This window comes from Aedes albopictus, chromosome 2 (genome assembly GCF_035046485.1).
Source record: "Aedes albopictus strain Foshan chromosome 2, AalbF5, whole genome shotgun sequence".
Lineage (NCBI taxonomy): Eukaryota > Metazoa > Arthropoda > Insecta > Diptera > Culicidae > Aedes > Aedes albopictus.
In genome coordinates, this window is record NC_085137.1 from 387,742,240 (window position 1) to 387,767,899 (window position 25,660).

The following is a 25,660-nucleotide window of genomic DNA, read 5'->3' on the forward strand; positions in this document are numbered from 1 at the left end:
TGTTGTGAATGCATACCCGAATAAAACGGTATCATAAAGTTGTGATAAAACGTATCGTTTTTTGATTATTTGTGGTAACATTAAATGGATGATACAATATTATAAACGTTAATCATATCGATGATTAGAGTTAACATATTCGGAATTTGAATGGTAGACCGAATGGGTTGTTAAGTATAGTTACCATTCAAAAATTGCCTTTTTATCCCTCTAAGTTCTGCCCTTAAGCTGTAGTTTGATGATAAACATGGATGAATTGGATAAAGTTTGACCGTAAGATAACGAGAGAAAAAAGTTTGTCGCAAAATGGGGCTGACAAAATTGGGTCCTTATTGTATTATCACTTTAATCTGTTGTTCAATCGAAGAGTGATAATCGAACAAATAAATCATAAATCCGTTTATGTAGCATACTGCTGAACCTTGGTTGAACCATTATTGAACGTATCCACAAATGCTGAAGTATTAAACATCAAAAGCATTTGTTCGACTTAAGTAAACCATATTAGTCAGCTATCGGAAACTGTGGAACATAAGCTTTTTTACGTGTAGCAAAAAGTTCTTCTTCAGCTTATATGTATTAAAGCTAGTAAGATAAAATCGAACAAACAAAAATTGCTGACGTTTGTTAAGCTTGTAATTAAATCGTTGTTCACATACGTGCCAAATGTTGCATTTTGGCTTATTTACAATGTAAATAGCATCACTTCGGCTTATCATTCAGCATTTGGTTTTGTTCAGCTGAGATTGTTATAAACCAGCAATAATTCGACATGCATGCTTATATATGACTATAAATTGCTCCTTGGATAGTGTTAAGCTTTCGCCCCCAAACCATTCCAATGTAGTGACGATTGATACAATCAAAGTCCCAAGAAGAGGCTCTTCTTGATGCATTTAACCTCATATTGATACACGCATAATCTTTCAACGTCTGTATCAGCAGCAGCATTGACCTTCTGCTCTTGGCGTTGGCTATCTACCATCAACCATGAGCAGTGCACCGACCACTATATATACTACTACCACGACTGGTACTGGCTATCTGATTGCTGTTAACTGCAGGCAGGTCAACTAAAAGAAGAGTACCGGGGAAACCAATATGAACTGTGTTGAATGACGAATACGTATCACTTGATCAGAGGGCCGCTCATATAAAACACTAACCAATCTGTGTCATTCCCGTTGCTTTTTAGGATCTTTATCCCTAAACTATGTTTAAAACGTATCTTTATATTAACGATGTCTGTTACAGTGCTTCTTCCTCTTCCTGGGTTAACGTCCCAACTGGGACGAAACTCAGCGTTCTTCGAACACCTTTACCACAGATAAACAAACGTAGCACTTAGAACAAATTTCATTAAAAATCAACGTAACCGCCCAATGCTAAATATACTGTGTTTTGCCGGGCTAACACCAAATCGGTAGTGAGCAAACGTCAAACAGGAGCAAAACGATAACAGCTCTGTTTTGTTCGCAGCACATAGAATCAACAGTTAAAAAGATGGTGGATGGGAAGCGATCAGAGTGTAACGTCTGTCTGTGTGTTTCCATAGTTTTTAACTGAGAGTTTCCTCTGCCAAAGACCATTTTGAATACGTTTAGCGTGTGGCAGGATCGAAGTTACTCTATGTCCTTGGAACTCTAGCAAATTTTCATCACGAAAAGTTCCTGGACTGACCGGTAATTAAAACCGTTACCCTCAGCATGGCCTGGATGGATACCCGCACTGCAGAATTCAATCAGAAAGTTGTGTAGAAATCCTATAAATTGGGTTCCAAAAACATCCTTCTATTAGTTTTCATCAATACCTATTCCACAGAGAAACAGGCGTCACACTCTGATCGATTCCCATCGATCACCCATTTAACGGTTGATTCAAATACTCAGTAGTTGATCGGTTGATCAATCGCGGTACTGACAACGTTTTTGCTTCTGTTTGACTTTTGCTCGCTCACTATCGCCACCTAGTGGTGGCCCGGCCAAACACATTACGTTTAGCATTGGGCGATTAAGTTTTCGTGACGATGTTTTTAATGTTTTTTTTTTTCTAAATGTTACGTCTGTTTCTCTGTGCCTTCTTATTGTTTATTACTCTTTTGCCCATCACGCGGTACTAACTAACCTCTGTTCAAACTGTGATGTATTTCCATGAGAAGATACTGCACATGGTATTATTAAGTATGCACGATGTCTTCTAATTAATAGATATCAAAGCAATTTAGTTGAAGAAGATAAAGCCATATCAATAATTTATTGATTCTGGTTCTGATATTGGGCTTTGATAATAATTGCGATTTTGGGGCGACATAGCATCATAACATCGTTACAGCACAGCCAAACAGACGTATCACTTGGAACAAATTGCGATAAAAATCATCGTCACGAAAACATAATCGCTCAATGCTAACCAGGCTGTGTTACGCAAACCACTCAGTAGGAGGTAGTAGTGAGCAAACGTCAAACAAGGACAAAACCAATGCGAGCGCCGTGGCCGAGCGATTTGCGAACTACAAAATATTTAAACTAACCGTTAAGAAGGGTAACGATGAGAAGTGATTAGAGTGAGACGTCTGTGATTACAGTATCGTAAATTTTTCATAGAGGATAGTAATGTTTGATGGAACCAACTTTCATATGCGTATCTTCGTTTATGAATTTCTCAGCTCGAGGCTGGTTTATGTTAGAAATCAGCTTCTTCTTCACACCAATAAAGCACAGTCTCTTTTTTGCGAAACATTTATTTAATCTTAGTTTAAAGAATTGAAAATATTTTCGACAAATATTTTATTAGTACTGTTTAAAATTTGTGGTACATCTTCAACGAGAAAATCTTTTATTCCGCAACAACACATATATTGATCACTTGACTCCTCATTCAATATAGATGAACAAAAGACCGACTTTTGAAGTTGCTACGTATTGCTGAATAATTAAATGTTTTCAATCCGTTCCGGTGCCGGAACCTGTCTCCTTGGTACCATCGGTTGACGAATCGAAAACAACCTTCTTGCCGTAGACGACCTATTCAAATAGGAATTAGGTCATACACGCGAAGGACGAAACCCCCCATCATAATGATTTGTCATTTCGTGTAAAGGACTACCAAGGCTTCACCAAACGCGGTGTTCGGTGGGTGATTCTACCCCAGTGGAATTACAAATTAGCGAGTTATTCATTGCGAACAAACAGACAAACACTTCAGTCCGTCGTCCGTGCATGGTACTGCGGCTGCTGTACTGGAGGACCTGACGCACAGACACAGGAAGGTAGTTACCAATCACGTTCCTATCTTCCACGGTTTCTGTTTTTCGAGTGCATATTTGTCCACCACATGGCCAAACGCTTCAACCGCAGACTTCAACGTAAATATGATATGATTCATGTAGCGTGGCACACCGGGAAAATATCAATTTCTATAGAATCGTCGTATAGGAGAATGGGTACCCTGATTCGTGGAGCACAGCTCATCTTTATACCACAGATAAGCAGAAACAGGCGTCACCTTCTACTCGATGACATTTTTAACGGTTGATTCAAATATTTCGTGACACTGTTTTTACTGTAATTTGTTCTCTATATTACGTCTGTTTATCAGTGCCGCAAATATTTTGTGGCTTGTTGCGGAGGTCTTATCATTCTTATCTGCTTTCGGAAATGCATCCCTCGCTGTACTGTATGGATGGTGTGCATTTAATCCACCGTAGTCAAAGTTGAAATCGCGAAATTCAAGAAAAGAGTTTGATTCAGTCTACGTTCCTCAGGAACTTGAAACCCGATGAGAAGGCAGATTCTCTTGTGGATATCTGCAATAAGCCGTCCATTTCCTTTTTTTACTTCGTCATCAATTTCTCTACACGGAGAAACTGAAAAACTCAAAATTAGGTACTTTTAAACTCAATTTTGAGTTCTTTTTCATCTCCCTTTTTATGCGCTCTTTCTTTTGTTGTCAGAGAGTGAAGAGAGAAACACCCCAACTTTTGCAGTTCCGTGCGTCAAGTCAACACTGAGTTTCTAGCACAGTACTCAAATTTGAGTGAAAACAACCTAGTCAATATTTCGGTTGGGTGGAAAAAACTTAAAATTAGGTATTTTTTCACATGGAAGCAAGCGGGAACAACCCAACAAAAACATCGATTCCATCAACTCAAAATTGGCTTGACGCACGCAACCCCGAAGTTGGGTGGAAAAAACTCACTTTTGGGTAGTTTCGTCTCTCCGTGTAGGATCTCTTCTGACAACCAGTATTCTTCTGCTTCTCAGCTTACTTAGTGTTCTATGAATAAGCACGTGTTTATGCGAGGTATGCACTTCGAACGGAATCGCTCAAGTAATTTTCGTTCAGTGCATTATTTTTCCGTGACCGGAATGGTCAAGAAATTTAACACAGCAAGCCCCATTTGATTTGACGTTTCGTTTCAGCTCCGTACTAGGAACCGGAATAGGGCACTGCATGAAATTCTGTGCGTCTCTTTCACTCCTACATAAATTTTATAAACAACAAGGCCAAGAAACATCAAAATCCCATATAAAATCAAAACAATGCAGTGCCCTATAAAGCGACGCTTGTGCATTTCTTTAGCGATTCCTTGCCTGAATACTACCCATCAGTTCGTAACTTATATTTTTCTGTATCAGTTGCCCATTCTTGCATACATATATCTCGTGTCAGACGCGATGATGTACTCCAAAGAAAATCAATTAAATTTACATTACCAAAAGATCCTAGATCTATGGGCAAGACACTGTGCACTGCAGTGCATGTCATAGTAACTCTGAGCAACCCAAAGCTGTTCTGTTCATCCAAAATTTATTAGAAAAACCTGTGTATTTAATGATACCACAGACAAACAGACGTAACACTCTGATAATTCCCATCGTACTTCGATTTAACGATCTTTTTTTAAAATTTGATAGTTGGCCAACTACCCACCTGTGGCGCTCACATCGTTTTTGTTCGAGTTTGACGTTTGCTCACTACCGCCACCTAGTTGATGGTCGGCCAAACTTAGTAATTTTAGCATTGAGCGAATATGTTTCCGTGACTATGATTTGAATCGAAAAATGTTCGAAGTGTTACGTCTGTTTGTCTGTGATGATACTGCTCAATTTTTCCCTATCATTGGACAACACATTTTGAAAGTCAAAGTGATCTACAGAAATGAAGAGCAACCCACATCAGCTGCTTTTATTCCATTGCCATTTTCTATCTTTGCCTTTCCAGTAGTTGCGATGGTCTGATGTTCGCTTATCAGTACAGCTCCTGGCTCCTTGCATACATCCAATGTCTCTCGGTCTAGTCCTTGACTGTAGATCAAGCCTACTGTATTATTTCCTACACCTACTTCATTCGCGGTCCGACGTTCTCTGATCTTCACGCCATTTCTTTTGCAATTACGGCATGATTCGGGGTACACGTCTGGTCATTGCATTCCATATATCGATGACCTGGCCCATTTTCTCTACGATGCCATTTACTCATTGAATCAGTTCTCGCAGTCCCAGCTTCATACACACTTAATTTGGAATACCGTGTTCGGTAAATTTTTGACGAAAATAGAACAGCTGTATACAGCAATGCTGCATTGTTTACCTTTTGCACCAGGTTTTGACAGTTGGTGTACTGAGCCTCAGCAAAATCGATTACCGAAGCTACCGAAATACATAGTTCTGCTGTTTTATTTTCGTCAAAAAAGTTCTGAACAGACAATTCAGGATTGAGGGTGTATGATCCGTACTTTCACTTGGTTTAGCGTCGCTCCGGTCACCATGGGCACACTTTTTCCGCATATTCAACACTCCACTCGGTAAGCCTAATTGCAGTAGGTCATCGTGCATCGCGCATTTCATCGGGCTCAGATACCTATGTATTGTTCGTGCAGTTGAAAATTAGAATTTTTGACACGCGAAAATCTATTTTTCTCCCAAACCGTGCGCGGACGTACGTCGTACAAAGCGCGCTGGATAGATGTCCAGATCTGCTGGCCAGTGCACTACGTCCGACGTTAGGTTTCACATATGGAATTGGAGAAAACTTAGGGTAGAAATTTACTTCGACATGTGCTACTTCCCGTAATATCAGATCGAAAATAGCGAACCATTAAAGATATTTCAACTTACCCTTGCCAATGACTTATTAGAGCGAGCAAAAAGATCAACTACACTAGTTTACAGCATTTTTGAACTCGGTAAGCTGATGATCATTTTTGGTGTAGAATCATGCCCTGATTTCGAAAACGCGAAGGAAAAAATTACAGTAGAGCGGAATTTTTTTCGAATTTCCATACAAGGGTGATGATTTGAAATCGATTTTTGTTCTATTTTTAAGCAACGTCACTCACTTCACACATCTCATTCACCGTAATTAATGCTCCGATCGAGCTGATTTTTTTACTGTAACTCGCCTACATATGATATGTCAAATAAACGTTGAGAAAAAATTTTTGTATTGTTTTATTCTTATTGAAAAAAATACATTACTTCATATATTTTTGGAAATTTGGCTAAAATTTAAGAAGATCGTCCCTAAAACTCGCCAATATATTGAATTTCATCAATCTGATGCAAAACCTGCATACAGATGATCGAATGGTATTGTATTCATCTTTTAATTTATGGCAAAAGATTTGTAATTGGTTGAACAAAACGCAAGATATTTGAATTTTAGTAAATTCCATATTTTTAAAAGTTGTAAAACTTGATATTGAGCAAAAACTCAAAAATCGCTCTACTTAAAATTTTTTGAAGCACGGTTTCGAAATCAGTGCTAAATTGTACTTCAAAAACTTTGGTCGTTGAAAGAAGTTCACGACTTTCGTTTTATTTTGTAAACTTGTGCTATCAATAACTAGTCTGGAAATCGAATAATCACGCAAAATTTCACATCACTTTTGACTTCACATTTTTTTTTTCGTTGTGTAATATATCGAAAACAATTGACCACACCAAAGCAGCAGCTAGCCGAATTGTTTTTCATCACGGTCCAATTTTCACTTCGTCAGAATCACTTGTTGAACTGACTATGAATTCACACTAGAATTCACATCATCACTAAAACTCGTGCCACTTCAAATTGGATTTCACTGCTGCAGAATGTAGCAAAAGCTGATCAATTATTGAAATAAATTGTTTTTTCCCTTCGGTAAATTGTAAACAAACAGTTGTCTTCATCCAAGGGAAGATGCAGGCAAATGTGTGCGTGGAATTTTTGCATACGAAACATCGTATTTCACAACCACAAAGAAAGATTTCTTCGTTTTAAACAGTTATAGCGGTTTATAATCTGGAGGGCAAAAATATAAATTAAAATATTTTGTTCGTTATTCTCAATTCTAATTATTCTAGGGGAAATTACCCATTCTCGGCCGTTTTGTTCTCTTCGTCTTTTGGGGTTTTTTGAAACCTATTGAACTCAGAGTTGGTCTCAAATCCTTCCCAAGTAAGCTGAATTATATGGCAAGTTTCAGGCAATTTGGCTGACAAAAACCCTCCATGACGAAGAGAACAAACCTGCCGATAATAGGTACCCATTGTCACCCTATATCAATTGAAAAGTTTTCTTCTAAATACATAAATGACCCGGTTTTGTCAGCCCCTTTCCGGAATACATTTTTTGCTCCCCTTCATACTTTTAAACCCACTATGTTCTGCCTTTCAGCAGTAATTTGATGATGATCTTAAATGAATTGGTCAATATTTGACCGCTGGATAATGAGAGCAAAAACGTCGTAAAATGGGACTGACAAAATCGGGTCCGTACTGTAGTACTTTGAACACATGATTTGATTTGAATTAAGAAAAAATTGATCGACTGTTCGAATACACAATTACGGTTCAATCCTGTTCAATCATAATTTTTGACTATCTTATGTACCGTGAAACGGGGTATCATTGATCAGCGGGGTAACATTGATCGGCTTGATCCACCTCATGAAATGTTCAAACATGCAATTTTCATTGCATCAGTTTCTGCTAACGAATAGTTTTTCGTAATCTGTTACTGTTTTACTACTAAATGGCATCAAGTTCATGGAAATTTAGTTTCATAATCGTATAAATAAATCGATTTTTCCTTAACGATGTTTCGTTACGCAATGAGATACATTCCCAAACATTCATACTTGGCATGACTACTAGATTCAATACTAAGCTCGAAATCATTGTATAAGCTCAATATGATATCCCAGAGTTTGATTTCATAAACGAAACTTTTACGAAAGTGATTTTTTTAATAAAATATACGATTTATTGAAAGTACCCAAGTAACCACGAATCCGTATAAACGTGCATCAATTTTGCCATATATTGATAATTAAAATTGTGAATTTATTGCTGCATTACTTTAAACACCTCATTGAAGCAATATTAAAGTCGAAAAGGGCTCCACTAAAATCAAATTAGTGCCACATATTGCAGCACGCTGATAGCCATTGCTAAAGTAACATAAATGCATGTGCTGTACATTTGCATTTGCACATGCTTAATACGTGCAACACGAAAAACCAAAACAAAAATCTATTTTAGCACCGTTTCGTTATCGACGGTACTGATGCCCCCACACATGAATGTTTCAATCATTATTTTTTTGTCGCCGGGTCGGGAGTCGAACCAGAAGTGTTGAAGACCGCTAGATGAGTTCCATACGCGCTGTCGCCTTGGACCGTTTCTGCTGCAGTGATAACAACAGAGATATTCCATTAACTAAAAGGAAACTGTTCTTCTGTCTCAATCATTGCAGAAGAGGGCAAAACGATTATGTCATATGTAATAGAATACAGTAATTTATAAATACATAATGCATTTTAGAGGGTATTTAATCAATATAAGAAAATTAAAACCTCGATTAAAGCACCCTTCGCAAACTGATCATATGCTAATCCATCATTATTGGCATGTGATAGCAGCCTACAGAAAAAAAAGGTTTTGCTGTCGTCGATCGGTGGCTCAAACGGGGATTAAGTTGGGGCGGGAGTCGAACCAGAAATGTTGAAGACCGCTAGAGTTGACCGCAAAGTTGTTCAATCGTCTTGATTTCATTTGTTTACCATTAGAGTCAAGCTTTTATAATTGTATTGATAGAGCCAACTTTGCTAGTTTGTACATTGCATTTATTCTGTTTTTGCAGCGTTGAATTATTGAATTATCTTATATCACCTTTTAATGAACCCTAATGTAAAGAAATGCAATGCATTATTACGTTGATAATGCCAATCTAAAGGATTATTGCATGACAAGTGTGGAATTACTGCATTTCGCATTGCAAATGTTGATATTCAGTCTAATTCGTGCAATGATATAATGCTTGTGGTTACTTGGGATAGGCTTTAAATTCCTTAAGTCATTGCCTACTTTTACCATAGTGTCCATAAACTACGTAGATTCTGAGAGGGAGAGGGTTGATACAGGACAAAGTCTACGCTCCATACAAATTTTTAAATTTGTGTATGAACAAAAGTTTACGGAGGGGGAGGGGCTGGTCTGAGATGGCCATAAATGAATCTACGTAGCAATGCTGAAAATGTCATTTCGACTATCTAAATTCAACCACACCCAGCTCATTTTAGAAGCTCAACTTGAGAATATGGTATATGAAAAACTTGTGCGGCTAGACCAGCTCTACAAGAAAGTCACCGGAAAATCGCTCGTTTTTTAATATTTAATGTAAATGACACGGGCTAACTTCGAAAAATGCCAATTGATATTTATCATGAATATCATTGACATTTTTTGAAGGTAGTCCGTGACATTTATCTTAAATATTCGAAAACGATCGGTTTTTCCGTGACTTTCTTGTAGAGCTGGTTCAGCCGCACAAGATTTTCATATACCATATTCCCAGCTTGAGCTTCTAAAATGAGCTGGGTGTGGTTGAATTTATATATGTTGAGATGACATTTTCAGCACTGCCATACGTAGTTTATGGACAGTGCCTTAGGGAATTTCAATTCTAAAATATCTGAAAAGTTACACAACATGTAAGAATGTGGACATCATATTCGGATCCAGGGACCCCAAATTTAGTAATAGAGGTAATCACGTTCAAATGTATGCGTGCCTTTTTAGTAGATGTAGTTGTGAAACTGCGAGGAAAATATTTGCACTCTTGCCCCGGACGTTAGTTTTATCATTATTTACCCGTTTTACCCAATTCGATTGGGTAATATTTGCATATGCAATCTGAATAGCCTTTCAATCGGCGTGCACTTTTGTGTGAGGAAAAATTTGCGCTAGTGTTCGTGTGTTGAAATGTCACTTATCTCTATAAGGATATTTTCAACACAAACGAACATTGGTATGGATTGTAATTTGCGTCAAGGTATATGAGAATATTGCATGTTGTCCATGAAAGGAAGTGTCTTTAGTTTGCATAGTTTATAATACCATATAATTCCATCCTAACATTTAAATGTATGGGGTATTATTACGAGTTTATTCTTTTCGTCATGGGTAGTTTTTGTCGGCCAATTTGCTTGAAATTTTGTCATATAGGGTATTGGTTCCTTTATTAAGCATGTGGCTCCCATTTTCATCCTACTAAAAACATAGGATTGTTGCACTGTTTGTTTTGTTCCTTATTTTTGAATTTTTTGTTAGAATTGAGCACGCATGAATCCAAAAAAGAGCAGAATCAATCGGTGCCGTAATCGCTTGTTTTCGAATAGGATGAAATTGGGAACGTGAAATTACTGATGGCACTAGTACCCTAATTTAGCTTGGTTGGGACGGATTTGAGGCTAACTCTGAGTTCAACAGGTTTCAGAAAAAAAAACATGACGAAGAGAACTGCCGAAAATAAATTATTTCCCCTATGTACATTCCCGGTAAAACAAATAATGAAAGTCAATTGAATATCATGTTCTTATTTATAAACTGAGAGTATTTTTATGGATCACGAAGCTAAGAAGCACTCTAATTTACTTTGTGAATACTCTTGTTCCTGGAATTTCTCGCAACTCACGAAATATACCATCTTATTGACGGTTAAATTGGCACAAATTAGCGATGTTCTGCCATAAAATGTGCATCATTTAACTGACGCCCCTCATCCAGTCTTCCCACAAAGTGCTACAAACTCTCTCCATCAGAACAAGTCGAGCGTAGCGCAGAACGCCGAGCGACTATGATGTCATGCTGCCGCTATTTGCCTTCAACGTTGTTGTCGCGTTTATTTATTGTCTGTCGTCCAAAACCAGTTTAGCTGCGACTATTATAACCCCGCCTAGATCTCTCCACGCATGTGTGCGAAGATATGAATGATTGATAATTCCAGATCAGAATTCAAATTAGTAATTCTTGTTTCCTTGTTTCCTGTTTTCCGTTTTGTTCCACAGCTATGCGGTATTGCACTGGTGGTAATCGGAGGCGTTTCGTTGGCCAAGATCGCTGACCTACAGGACATCAGCGATGAACACAGCATCGTGGCCCCATCGATTCTGTTCATCGTGCTCGGATCGATCGTGTTCGTGATCGCCTTCTTCGGCTGTTGCGGTGCGATTCGGGAATCGTACTGCATGACCACGACCGTGAGTGGCGTCGTCGTTGAACAGCAATCTGGAACTCTTTATTCATGATGTTTTTGTTGTTTTTTGTAGTATGGCTTCTTCCTGATGGTTTTGATCATTGCTCAAATCGTCGTTGCCGCTCTCGTATTCATCTACGTTGGAGATGCCAAGGCGGCCTTCCAGAAGGGCTTCGTCAGACTGTTCGAAGAACGCGATCGCCCACAGAATGCTGAACTGATTGACACCATTCAGTCGAACGTAAGTATTCAATCTGCCACGGATGAACGGCGGTGTTCATCCAGTTTATCAGATAAATAGACGAGTGCATCGATGAACTGAGTTCATCGCGGTCCGAGAATTTTGACACTAGTGCGGGGCCATTCCAAATCAGAATTGTTCAATTCTGATTGGAAATCGTTGACTTCTGATTGGAAGCGGCCCCGCTCTAGTGTCAAAATTTTCGGACCGCAATGGACTTATCCACCGATGAACTGAACTCATCGCGGTCCGAGAATTTTGACACTAGAGCGAGGCCATTCCCAATCAGAATTGTTCAATTCTGATTGGAAATCGTTCAATTCTGATTGGAGCGGCCCCACTCTAGTGCCAAAATTCTCGGACCACGATGAATTCAGTTCATCGGTGGATAAGTCCATGGATTCAGTTCATCGGTGAACTCGTCTATGGACTTATCCACCGATGAACCGAATTCATCGCGGTCCGAGAATTTTGGCACTAGAGCGGGGCCATGGACTTATCCACCGATGAACCGAATTCATCGCGGTCCGAGAATTTTGACACTAGAGCGGGGTCTGTTCCAATCAGAATCGTCCAATTCTGATTGGAACGGCCCCGCTCTAGTGTCAAAATTCTCGGACCGCGATGAATTCGGTTCATCGGTGGATAAGTCCATTCCCAATCAGAATCGTTCAATTCTAATTGGAAAGACCCCGCTCTAGTGTCAAAATTCTCGGGCCGCGCTGAATTCGGTTCATCGGTGGATAAGTCCATAGTGCAGAAGGCCAGGGTCACTTTAAATGAATAAAAATGAACTTATTGTAATCATTTCACATGATAAGTTCATCCAGGTATTTAATAGGTTCACCATTTAAACTTCAATAACATTCATTAGACTTCAACTAACTTGTTTCGCTTCGATTTTCCAGCTCCAATGCTGCGGTAAGAACTCCGTCCTCGACTGGTTGGGCAACACTCCTCAGTCGTGCTGCAAGGCTGGAACGGCTCCGCTGTGCGTTCCCTTCACCACCGGTTGCCAGGCTCGTCTCGGAGAGTTCATCGACACCGCCGGAGACGTACTCGGATGGGTTTCGCTGGGTGTGGCCGCCGTCGAACTCATCGGGCTGATTGCAGCCTGCTGCCTGGCCAACGGAATTCGCAATCAACAGAGAAGGTCTGGTTATTAACGAACGCTGCACAATGAAATTGATCACTGTTTTAAATTGAACTCTCTGTCGAATGCCAAGCATGAAAAGCAAATGACATGATTTTGTAAAAATGTTTTCTGTGATTTTTGAAGACAAAAGTTATAATTTGATCTCCGATCTCTGACCCATTTGAATGGATCTATTACTTTCCGAATGAACAACACAACAGAGGATCGTAGTGTGCCGCACTTGTTGGCGGAAGTGAAAATTTTCGCTCCCGTCATTTTTTTTTAAGTTTTACTATCCATTTTTCAATTAATAGGTATTTGTTATTGAAAATATAAGATTGAATCAAAGTTCAAGTTAAAACGTGCGATTGTTGGTGTTGAAAATGGTGTGCCGGAGAAATTTTGTGAACTGAATACGTGAATACCACCAGCTAAAAGCTCGACGGATTGGTGCTTACTAACAGACTTGCTGCAGAAGGCTGTACAATGGAATTCACAGTTACGTGGAAAATTCTGTAAGTTTGTTCTATTTAGAATTAAGGAGACACCCGGAATCAACGTGCGGAAGCAATTTCAATAAGAATGAAAATGTTTCAATCCTTGGTTGTTTCGTGTTTTTTCCTGATCATCGCCCTTTTTGGCCTAGCGTCAAATGAAGAGGACGGGGTCGGAGCTTGAAAAAAGTGGATGCCTTGGTAGCGTTTGAAGCAGTGCAGTTGAAAATCAGATTTTTTGACACGCAAAAATCGATGTTTCCCTAAACCGTGCGTCGGACGTACGTCGGGCATAGTGCGCTGGGGAAGGGACCAGATCCTCTGTCCAACGCACAACGTCCGACGTTAGCTTTCACGTATGGATTTGGAGAAAAATCGATTGTCGCGTGTGGGTAAACTTCGGGATTTAACTGCGACGATAGTATTGATTCTTGAGTCATACGATGACTTCGACGACGGACTATGTGCGGAGGTATTTAGTGTAAATATGTTTTGTCTGCATTCATTCAATATATAAAACTACATATATTATAATTTCATAACAATCCAGTCCCATTACTTAATCATACCCGACCATTCCCGTACCAAGTCCCATTTCCTTTCTATTTACGAGGGCGTCGGTGAGTCGCTGGCATCTCGATAAATAGATAGCATCCCTTCCCTATTATCCCCTCCCATCCTCATAACGTATTTCTTATCGTTTCAGAGAGCGAGCAATGGCGCTTAAGCCTAGGCTTGTAAGCCAGGACACATGGTCCAAATGCCTGTGCCCCATCCCTGAAGCAAAAAGGCCCATGGAGTGACGCAATTTCTTAGCTTTGTCACTCCCAACGCTGGTGTTTAATATACTAAAACACTTACACTCACACCAACACATCTACATGATCTACTCAAATACACTTACACAATCTGAATCTTGCCGCATCACTCGCTTATAGTGATTCCCCAACCATCCCATTCCAAATATCCAACTCCTTGACACTTATGGGGGAGTCGGTGAGTCGCTGACCTCTTGTAAAGTAGGTGTCATATCATCATATCCTTTCCTATCCTCGTAACGGAGAAGATGGGCGTGGCCGGCAATGGAAGTTTTCATGTCTTTTTACTTCAATCTCTGATTGGATAGCTATTCATTCCCAAATAGCATTCCATAAGCAATTAGAATAGAAGTATCAAGGTTCAACATGACAACTTTCAGTATGCAATCTACGAATTACTCCGTTACCACGCAACGCAACGCAACGCAACGATCTCTGACCCATTTGAATGTACTTATCCACCGATGAACAGAATTCACTCAGTCTGAGAATTTTGACTGTAGAGCGGGGTCAATTCCAATCAGAATTTGACGCTTAAATATGGCTCGGCTCTAGTGTCAAAATTCTCGGACCGAATAAAATTGGTTCACCAGTGGATAAGTCCATATGGACTTAGTCCGAAAATTTTGACACTAGAGTGGGACCATTTCCAATAGGCTAGAGGAACTGGTCCCCCTTGCGTGAATGAGGATGAACCATCTGTCAAATTTAGCATTTTTTTATATGAAGATCTACTTTTTCTCTTCGTTTAATTTATCCACATTCATCCAGTTTCTCTAGCCTATGGACTTTATCCGCCGATGAACCTAATTCATCGCGGTCTGAGAATTTTGACACTAGAGGGGCCGCTTACAATCAAAAGTGAACGATTTCCAATCAGAATTGAACAATTCTGATTGGGAATGGCCCCGCTCGAGTGTCAAAATTCTCGGACCGCGATGAATTCAGTTCATCGACGCACTCGTCTATGGAGACGAGTTCATTTTCTGTAAACACGACAACACTCAATCGTCAGATAAGTGAACTCAATCCATAAACTGAAAATCTGGGTAGTGTTAAGTTTTAGAATGCATTTAATTACTTTTTCTAGAAACACCATTCGAACCAAGTGAGCTCTAGTTATGCTATCGAGCACAGTTCCAAATCAAGTTCCCCAAAATCATGTCACTTGTTCACTCTGGCAATTTCGCTCTTCCAAATCTCGGTGATCTATTGCTTATAATCATGAACTAATAACTTTCGGATCATTTCGGATGTAAGAGTACACTTACTAACGATTGTACAGAACAACACAGACACAACAACAGCACAATAAACCTGTTCTAACCAATTTACCTCGTTTTTCTCCACAGATACGCTTAAGCTTGATGTTGACGCTTGACACGGGGGCAGATTTGTTCTAAAATGCTTAAATGTCCTTCCTATATACCGAATTGGAATGTCAGCTTTAAATTCCATCCAATCGAACAACTATTGCCGCTTTCATCCATCAAAAACAATTATCAGTATCGACCAAAAATCGTTGTCCAGTTGCTCACGTGGAATCAACGCAAACAAATGGAACCAACTCCACTGTCCACATATCGTAGTGTAGTTCTCAGGATGTTCCACTTATTTATGTTTTCTTCAAAAATTTCCATCCACATGCTACAACCACGGTTGTAAAAAAAACCATGGTTGGACAGAGCGCACAACAAAACTCGATAAAAACAAATAACGATTTGGGGACGTCCCTCCCCGCAAAGATAACCTGTACAGTGAATTTCTTGTTTTCTTGAAGTCCTTAGATGTTTAGTCTATTGTTTAAGCAAACAGAATTGATTTAACAACTGAACCAAACTGAAAACGTTACAAAAATCGAATTAAATATATGAACTTATGTATATGGTAAACAATGTGTCCATGTTTTTGTCTGTAATTGTCCACTACATCGACCCTCAAAAATGATTCCTCCAACCGGAACCGAAACGTCGGCAATGATTCACCGCGAATCATCGTAATTTCAGTATGCACTTGGAACGTAGTCGTCGGCAGTGAATTGCTTGGTAAACAATTCGAATTGGGATCGAGATGATGAGCAATCCGTCGCCGTTATCAGCGAGGCTGGAAGTCAATTATTGGTAGCTGGAATTATTATCATCTGCCGCAACACGATGATGAGGACGTCCGTCAATCGTTCGTTTGTTCGTTCGTTGATAATAATAAAGAATCGTTCGGGACAGAGGAAGGGATTTGTTTGTGTTTCATTGTTCAATATGTTGTGATCGTCTCGTAAAATAAGTGGAATTTTGAAGTCGTGTGTGTCCTCAAGGGTCATGTTTTGTGATAAGGGCTTTGTCACGTGACACATGTCATGAAATGGCGCTTTTTGTGCAACGGCGATATATAAAATTAAATCGATTTAATATCACTGTCCTATAGAATGCCAAACTGTAATATCTAAAAAAGTCCTGTCATCTTCAACAAATACAATATAATCTTCGGAATCTGTTTTACCAGGTATCTTTAGAGGTACACTAAAGTCTTTTTATACACGGTTTTTTACACGGCTTTTTTAAACGGTTTCTTGAATTAACACGGTTTTTGTTTTACACTGATTTGCGAATTACCACGGGGTTTTCAACTTTCTCGCACCAAGTGTCCAGAAGGGAACTCTTATAGTGCATCCAACAATTTTCGCGATTAAAGGCCTCAAGATCTATGTATAAGCAAAATCAATGAGTAATTGTTGCATTACTGATGCCATGTGACATCATATAGGTCCATCGAGCATGGTTCTGTAGAGAACTACAGTCAGGTTTTTTGTTACGCGGTTTTTTTTTATGCGGTTCTCATTTACGAGGTTTTTTTACGCGGATTTTTGAATTAACGCGGTTTTTTTTACGCGGATTTTTGAATTAACGCGGTTTATTTTTACGCGGATTTTTGAATTAACGCGGTTTATTTTTACGCGAATTTTTGAATTAACGCGGTTTTCGTTTACGTGGATTTTTAATTTTAAGCCGGAATTTTTCCAAGCATTATTATAGAGTTTTTCTACATATTTCTGTAGTTTTGGTGCTTAACAGCATTAAAAAGGTAGAATATGATGCAGAGTAATTTTCTGGATATCCAAGGACATCCAAACTGTTCTTGAGTTTAGATCCTAAAGTCTACGTCTGTAACGGTAACTTCTTGCATTAGACAAAGCAACGATTTGTAATCTATTATGTCCAGTAAGTCTTTTAAAAGTTCAATAGACAGTTTCAGATCTGTCGGGATATACTAGGTCATCCAAACTGTTCTGGAGTTTAGATCCCATATTCTACGGGTGCAGCGGTAGCTTCTTGCATTATACAAAGAAACGATTTGTAATCTATTAAGCCCAGTAAGTCTTTTGAAAGTTCAATAGACAGTTTCAAATCAGTCGGGATATCCTAGGTCATCCAAACTATTCTGGAATTTAGATCCATAAGTCTACGGGTGCAGCGGTAGCTTCTTGCATCATACAAATCAACGATTTGTAATCTATTATGCTCAGCAAGTCTTTTGAAAGTTCAATAGACAGTTTCAAATCAGTCGGGATATCCTAGGTCATCCAAACTATTCTGGAGTTTAGATCCTAAAGTCTACGGGTGTACCGGTAACTGCATTCATAATACAAAGCTACGACTTGTAATCTTTCATGACTTACTGAACATCTCAAAGCTTAATAGACAGCATCAGATCTGTTGAGATGTCTAAGGACATCCAAACCGTTCTTGAGATTACATGAACTTTCATTGTACAAATCTACGATTTGTAATCTATTATGTCCATTAGATTATTATAATATCTATTATTGTATCTATCTATCAGATAATTTTGTCTATTATGTCAGGTTTTTTTTACGCGGTTTTCATTTACGAGGTTGTTTTTACGCGGATTTTTGAATTAACGCGGTTTTTTTTACGCGGATTTTTTAATTAACGCGGTTTATTTTTACGCGGATTTTTGAATTAACGCGGTTTTCGTTTACGTGGATTTTTAATTTTAAGCCGGAATTTTTCCAAGCATTATTATAGAGTTTTTCCACATATTTCTGTAGTTTTGGTGCTTAACAGCATTAAAAAGGTAGAATATGATGCAGAGTAATTTTCTGGATATCCAAGGACATCCAAACTGTTCTTGAGTTTAGATCCTAAAGTCTACGTCTGTAACGGTAACTTCTTGCATTAGACAAAGCAACGATTTGTAATCTATTATGCCCAGTAAGTCTTTTAAAAGTTCAATAGACAGTTTCAGATCTGTCGGGATATACTAGGTCCTCCAAACTGTTCTGGAGTTTAGATCCCATATTCTACGGGTGCAGCGGTAGCTTCTTGCATTATACAAAGAAACGATTTGTAATCTATTAAGCCCAGTAAGTCTTTTGAAAGTTCAATAGACAGTTTCAAATCAGTCGGGATATCCTAGGTCATCCAAACTATTCTGGAATTTAGATCCATAAGTCTACGGGTGCAGCGGTAGCTTCTTGCATCATACAAATCAACGATTTGTAATCTATTATGCTCAGTAAGTCTTTTGAAAGTTCAATAGACAGTTTCAAATCAGTCGGGATATCCTAGGTCATCCAAACTATTCTGGAGCTTAGATCCTAAAGTCTACGGGTGTACCGGTAACTTCATTCATAATACAAAGCTACGACTTGTAATCTTTCATGACTTACTGAACATCTCAAAGCTTAATAGACAGCATCAGATCTGTTGAGATGTCTAAGGACATCCAAACCGTTCTTAAGATTACATGAACTTTCATTGTACAAATCTACGATTTGTAATCTACTATGTCCATTAGATTATTATTATATCTATTATTGTATCTATCTATCAGATAATTTTGTCTATTATGTCCATTGCTGGCTGTGCAATTGGCTGATTTGGAATATTTTAAAACTATTTTGGAATAATTATTGATTTAAACCCTGTCTAATTATGTATAGTTACTATTTTCAGCTTGAGAAACTTCTGTCATAGCCATAGACTTTAAAAACTGAGTTCCAGAACACTTAGGATTACCTGGAATATCCCAAAATTTTCTAAGAATGCTTTGTGACCTTTAACTATCAACCCTCGAGCAATCGCGCTGTTGTATTTTGCACAACACGTTGAAATAATCTCGCTTTTCGTGTTCAGCATTAGCGTGGTGCTGACGATGGTGGGCAACCGCGCGAGTTACGGAAGGTTAAGTGAACATGATTTACTGCCTGTACTTTGACACTTATGCGACAACTGTGAGATGGAGTCTTAACAACGAACCGGTTTAAACCAGTGTTGCAAAACTTCATCTCATTTCCTTTGAACATTAACCAACCAATCTTTTTAAACATTTTTCCTTCTATTCATGTTCAAAACGATTTCATTCAATCAGAGCACCTATCAAATGAGAAGCAAATCTTTATCAAGCAAAAATCTTAAAATGTTGTCTTAAAATAATTCGTTGAGTTCATTTTTTAATATAAAATCAAGAAGGAAATTATTGAGTTAAAAGTTATAAAACATGGTTTTCATTTACGCGGATTTTTGAATTAACGTGGTTTTTTTACGCGGATTTTTGAATTAACGCGGTTTATTTTTACGCGGTACTATCCAAAAAAAAATCTAGATCATACAAGAACTTCCGCAAGTAAAAGCCTTAAGGTCTACAAGTATTATAATGAAATGTTGTTACATAACTGATGCGGTGAAACATCCTACTGGTCCTTGGTACATGGTTCTGCAAACGTGTTCTAGGTCATCCAGAACTTCCGCCTGAATCTACTAGCGTATTTAATTAGTTGCTTTTACATTACGGTGTAACATCATACAGATGGAGCACGGTTCTATAGAGAAGCTATTTTCAAAGATGTTCTAGATGATCCAAGATCTTTCGCGAGTAAAGGCCTTAAGATCAATAAGCATAATCAATAGATTTATGTTGCATTACTCATGCGGTGCAACATCCTACAGGTCCATGGAAGACAGTTCTGTAGAGTCTTGATTTCCAAGGATGCTCTAGGTCTCCTAAATACTCTTGTGGATATAGGCCCTATCGACGGTAACATCACGCTTGTGATGTTTGTAATAAACGTTATTTTCCAATCACGGATTATCACTGCACGATATGCTGGCTTTGGGATTGAATCTTCAAACATGTTATGGTAAACAATTGGACCGCGATTCCAGATGATGTATTGCAACAATGCATTTGAAGATTTCTTATGCGGGAAACGTTATTTTTGGGCAAGTGATTTTTTTGGGCGAAAGAAATCCGAGCGTTTGTCGTCATTCAGGTATTTGGAATTCGGACGAATTACATTAGAGTTTAATTTCCAAAGCATCTTATTGGTACTTATTGAGTATGTATAATCGATAAAACTAACTTACAAGTCAGCAACATTTATTTTTCGTAGCAAACAAACCCAAACAGAAATTATCCAATCTCTCTTTTGGATTCCTTACCAATGCGAGAACTCAATAGTGAGTCCGAAGTTGACCAAAATCCATAGCTATCGAAGTCGCAGTTGACAACCGGAAAACCTGAAGGATGTTGCATCGCATCAGTAATGAAACAACAATTCATTGATTACGCTTAGAGATCCTAAGGGCTTTATTCACGATAGTTCTTGGAAAACCTGCAAGAACATCTTTGGAAGTTAGTTCATTACACAACAATTCTCCATGAACCTGTAGGATGTTGCACAGCATTAGTAATACATAAGTGACCCGATTTTGTCAGCCCCTTTCGGAACACATTTTTTCTCTCTTCAAAAACTTAAACAGTTTTTCAAACTTTTTATTCCTCTATGTTCAGCATCTCAGCTGTAGTTTGATGATAAATATTAATAAATTGCTTAAAATTAGACCGTCAGATAATGAGAGCAAAATGTTTGACGCAAAATGGGGTTGACAAAATCGGGTCCTTACTGTATAATGAAAATCCATAGGTTGCCCTTGTGGCTTCTACTCGCGGAAGTTCTTGGAGGACCTAGAATGGTTTTGTATGATGTTGCACCGTATAAGTAATGTGAGAACAATCCATTGATTACGCTTGTAGATCTTCAGGTCTATACTCGTGGAAGTTCTTGGAAACCCTCGATCATCTTTGAAATTTGTTTCTCTACAGAACTTTGCTCCCTGAACCTGTAGGACGCTATATTGTATCAGTCTTGTGGCAATAAACCATTGATAACGCTTGTATATCTTCAGGTCTTTACTCGTGGAAGTTCTTGGAGGACTTAGAATATCTATATGGAAATTAGTTCCTTACAGAAAAATGGTTCATGGACTTGTTGAATGTTACAACGTATTAGAAATGTAATAACAATCCATTGATTACACTTCTTGATCTTGCGGTCTTTACTCGTGGAAGTTCTTGGAGGTCCTAGATCATCGTTGGAAATTATTTCTCTACAGAACTATGCACCCTGGACCTGTAGAATACTACCATACTACATTGTATTAGTAATGTGGCAACAAACCATTGATAACGCTTGTAGATCTTCAGGTCTTTACTCGTGGAAGTTCTTGGAGGACTTAGAACATCTATGGAAATTAGTATCTTACAGAAAAATGGTTCATGAACCTGTAGGATGTTACAACGTATTAGAAATTGCTACCAAGGTATAGAATTTTGCAATCAAGTATGCCTTGGTAGACCAAACTTCAAAGAAGTGAAAATTATTTCATTCATTCTTGTATCAGCTCTTGTTAGTAATAGACGTTATATACATTATTCCCAAGCCTTTTATTGGTTGATCATAACAAAATTTGGCTACTTCGATCTCATATTGACCAGTTAAAGAATCGTTCCATCGATGAACCTGTGGTTTCAAAGGAACCAATGCCGTTGAGTATTCTCATGCAAGATTTTGGTCTTCAGCGACAAGCAGTTCCAGAACAACATTACCGTATGTATGGTAGCCGGGGCCCGTGGCGTAGTTGGTCACACGTTCGCTTCATATGCGGATGGTCATGGGTTTGATTCCCAGCCCCGGCACTTGCAATTTTTCGTCAGTTGCTTTTCCCCCGAGAGCAACTGACACTGACCCTCTTCTGAGCCCCATGGCTCAAACGAACCCGGATACCTGGACATCGGCGAACTGCTACTCATAATGGACCCCCAATCGGACTGGAAAGGAACAACGGCCATTCATCATCATCCTTGTGCTCATCATTCTACTAGGTATAAAGTAGAAAAAAGTGAAAGCAGCAGAAAGGCAACCAGTTCGATAAAGTAGAATAGAATCTAGGCGCTGTACAAAATGTATGTGCAGCTGTCAATTGAAATTGCTCATGTAATGCCCCAGTGGTCAATAGAGCTGTAAATTAGGTTAAGTGATTAAGAATAAAAAAAAAATTACCGTATGTTAATTGGTGGAAATCCTGCATGTGCCGTCCCTGTTCAACAAACGACCGAAACTGTACAGCAACAAGAACTTCCTGGTCCAATACAGCATGCAGAGGATAGCAACAGCGATGCCGATGAAGATACTAATGAAACACTTTTAGCGGATTTTCAACATATGCCATCTTCATGTTCAACACCAAGGCAGCAGCAGTTAGAGTGAGGTCAACGCCCATTGCGAACCGTGCGACCACCGAGGAGGTTTGAGCAGTACATCCGTTATTAACCTAAAAGGGGAGATGCTACCAAGGTGTAGAATTTTGCAATCAAGTATGCCTTAATAGACCAAACTTCAAAAAAATGAAAATTATTTCATTCATTCTTGTACCAGCTCCTGTTAGAAATAGACGTTATATACATTGTTCCCAAGCCTTTTATTGGTTGATCATAACAGAAAAGTAATAACAATCCATTGATTACGCTTGTAAGATACCATTGTACGCTTGTAAGATACCATTGTACGCTTGTAAGATCTTAAGATCTTTTCTCATGGAAGTTCTTGGGGGTCCTAGATCATCGTTGAGAATTATTTCTCTACAGAACTATGCTCCCTGGACCTGTAGGACACTACATTGTATCAGTAATGTGGAAACAAATCATTGTTAACGCTTGTAGATCTTCAGGTCTTTACTCGTGAAAGTTCTTGGAGGACCTAGAATATCTTTGGAAATTAGTTCCTTACAGAAAAATAGTTCATGGACCTGTAGGATATTACAATGTATCAGCAATATAACAACAAACCATTGATTACGTATATAAATCTTCAGGCCTTTACTCGGGGGAGTTCTTGGAGGTCCTAGATCATCTTTGGAAAGTAGTTCTCTACAGAACCATGCTCCATGGATCTGCAGGATGTTGCATCGTATCGTCATGTAAGAATAATCCATTGAAGTCGCTTGTAGATCTTAAGGCCTTAACTCGCGGAAGTTCATTGAAGACCTAGCATATCTTTAGAAATGAACACTCTTCACTAGAACGCTCAATGGACCTCTGGGATATTACAACGCATCGGTAATGTAGCAAGAAACCATTGCTACATAGCAATGCATTGGCTATGTTTGTAGATCTTCAAACCTTCAGACCTTCACTCGCGTAAGTTCTTGGAGTTCTAAATTGGAGGTCGTGTTTGAAAATTATTCATTTACAGAACAATGCTCCGTAGACCTGTAGGATGTTGCACAATGCACAGTAGCAGCACAGACAAACAGACGTCTCACTCTACTCACTTCTCATCGTCACCATTTTTAACAGTTAGTTCAAATATTTTGTAGTTCGCAAATCGCTCGGTCACGGCGCTCGCATCGTTTTTGCTCCTGTTTGACGTTTGCTCACTACCGCCACCTACTGAGTGGTTTGCGTAACACAGCCTGATTAGCATTGGGCGATTATGTTTTCGTGACGATGATTTTTATCGCAATATGTCCCAAGTGATACGTCTGTTTGTCTATGGTATCAGTAATGTAACAATAATCAATCGATTACGCTCGTAAATTTTAATCAAAGATTGCCTTGCATGGCGATTGCGACGTTTCAGGTTAACATATAATCACATGATAGAATTCGCTAGGTAGCGAACAAGTGTGAAAATTTTATAGAAGGTGAAATCAGGCAATATGATATAAAACGTTTGACTTAAAAAGAAAAGTGTGCTATCCAATAAGATCGAAAAAGCTAATAGGAAGAACACGCCGCGATATAGGCCTCCTCCTCTTCTTGGCGTAACGTCCTCACTGGGACAAAGCCTGCTTCTCAGCTTAGTGTTCTATGAGCACTTCCACAATTATTAACTGAAAGCTTCCTCTGCCAATGACCATTTTGCATGTGTATATCGTGTGGCAGGCACGAAGATACTCTATGCCCAAGGAAGTCAAGGAAATTTCCTTTACAAAAAGATCCTGGACCGACCGGGAATCGAACCCGTCACCCTCAGCATGGTCATGCTGAATACCCGTGCGTTTACCGCCTCGGCTATATGGGCCCTATATAGGCATACTCCTATAAACGGAGTGCGAATTCCGAAAAAGCTACCGATCGATAGAATTTGTGATGAAAACAGAACAATACATAGGCAGTCGGGTGCCTGAAACTTTTGCTAGTCTTGGTAAGGTGGTATGAATCACCAACCAAGCCGATCTGTTTAACCGTTATGTGTCCGACAATTTTTTTTTGCTTTTTTCTACACCTTGTATTTTAAATGGGTGCAAGGTACCCGGGTACCCTGTCGGCCACATAAGGGTTAAAAGCACAAGTCGCACGGCAGAAGTTTCACGCATTCGATGTATTCGTTCAATACATGGCCTACTTACCTAATTTCACCTTCTATAAAATTTTCACACTTGTTCGCTACCTAGCGAATTCTATCATATCTATCATTTCATTATCCACTTTGATCTCTACTCCCTTATATTGCAGACTACATCCCAAATTGGACTATCATACTTTTTTTGGTACGCCTAAAAAGTGTGATAAAAGTGCACATTTGCCTCGGATCGTCTCGACGTCTTCGGTGCACTTATTCCTCCATTTACGAGGAATAAGTGTACCGAAGACCTCAACTCGATCCGACGTGACCCTGCGCTGCAATCACACTTTGAAGGTGTGCACACTTAACTTTTATTACCGGGCTCAGTTATCGAATTACCGAATTCTCAACAGCTGAGCTCTCGGTGATCACCTCGGTAATCAAGTTCAACTACCGATTACTCGGTATTACGTTACATCTGATAAAATGTCAAAAATCACTGAGCTGCTCGTCAAATTATTACTGAATACTTTGTAGAAAAAGTACCGAGTGTTCAGTAATTTTCAATTTCAACGATTTTACAATTTACCGAGCACCTCAGTATTTTTTACAGATTTCTGTAAATGTTTAACCGTAATATCGGCAAATGATGCGAAATTAAGGAAAATTTGAGAAAAATGAAACGATAAATACAATTTATTTAATACTCAAAGTGAATTTCATTTTCATTCTCATAAAGCGATCAATATGTGTAATGCTTAGTTAAATTGACGAATGATGCCATGAAACGAAACCAACCGCACGATTATT

The 25,660-nt window shown here is 38.9% G+C and overlaps 1 protein-coding gene across 2 annotated transcripts in view; it reads left to right on the plus strand.

Moving 5' to 3' along the window:
• The window catches only part of LOC109400672 (23 kDa integral membrane protein), a 44,685-nt gene extending 28,585 nt beyond the window's left edge, over window positions 1-16,100 (plus strand). The window contains exons 2-5 of one of the 2 annotated variants that reach the window (XM_019673167.3): window positions 11,330-11,521; window positions 11,591-11,758; window positions 12,667-12,911; window positions 15,558-16,100. In XM_019673167.3, the coding sequence (XP_019528712.1) occupies window positions 11,330-11,521; window positions 11,591-11,758; window positions 12,667-12,911; window positions 15,558-15,567 (615 nt within the window). In that variant the 3' untranslated portion in view covers window positions 15,568-16,100. Of the gene's footprint in view, window positions 1-11,329; window positions 11,522-11,590; window positions 11,759-12,666; window positions 13,064-15,557 lie in introns of those variants that run through there. The other variant, XM_062853160.1, reaches the window with a different exon arrangement.
• The last annotated feature ends 9,560 nt before the right edge of the window (window positions 16,101-25,660 follow it).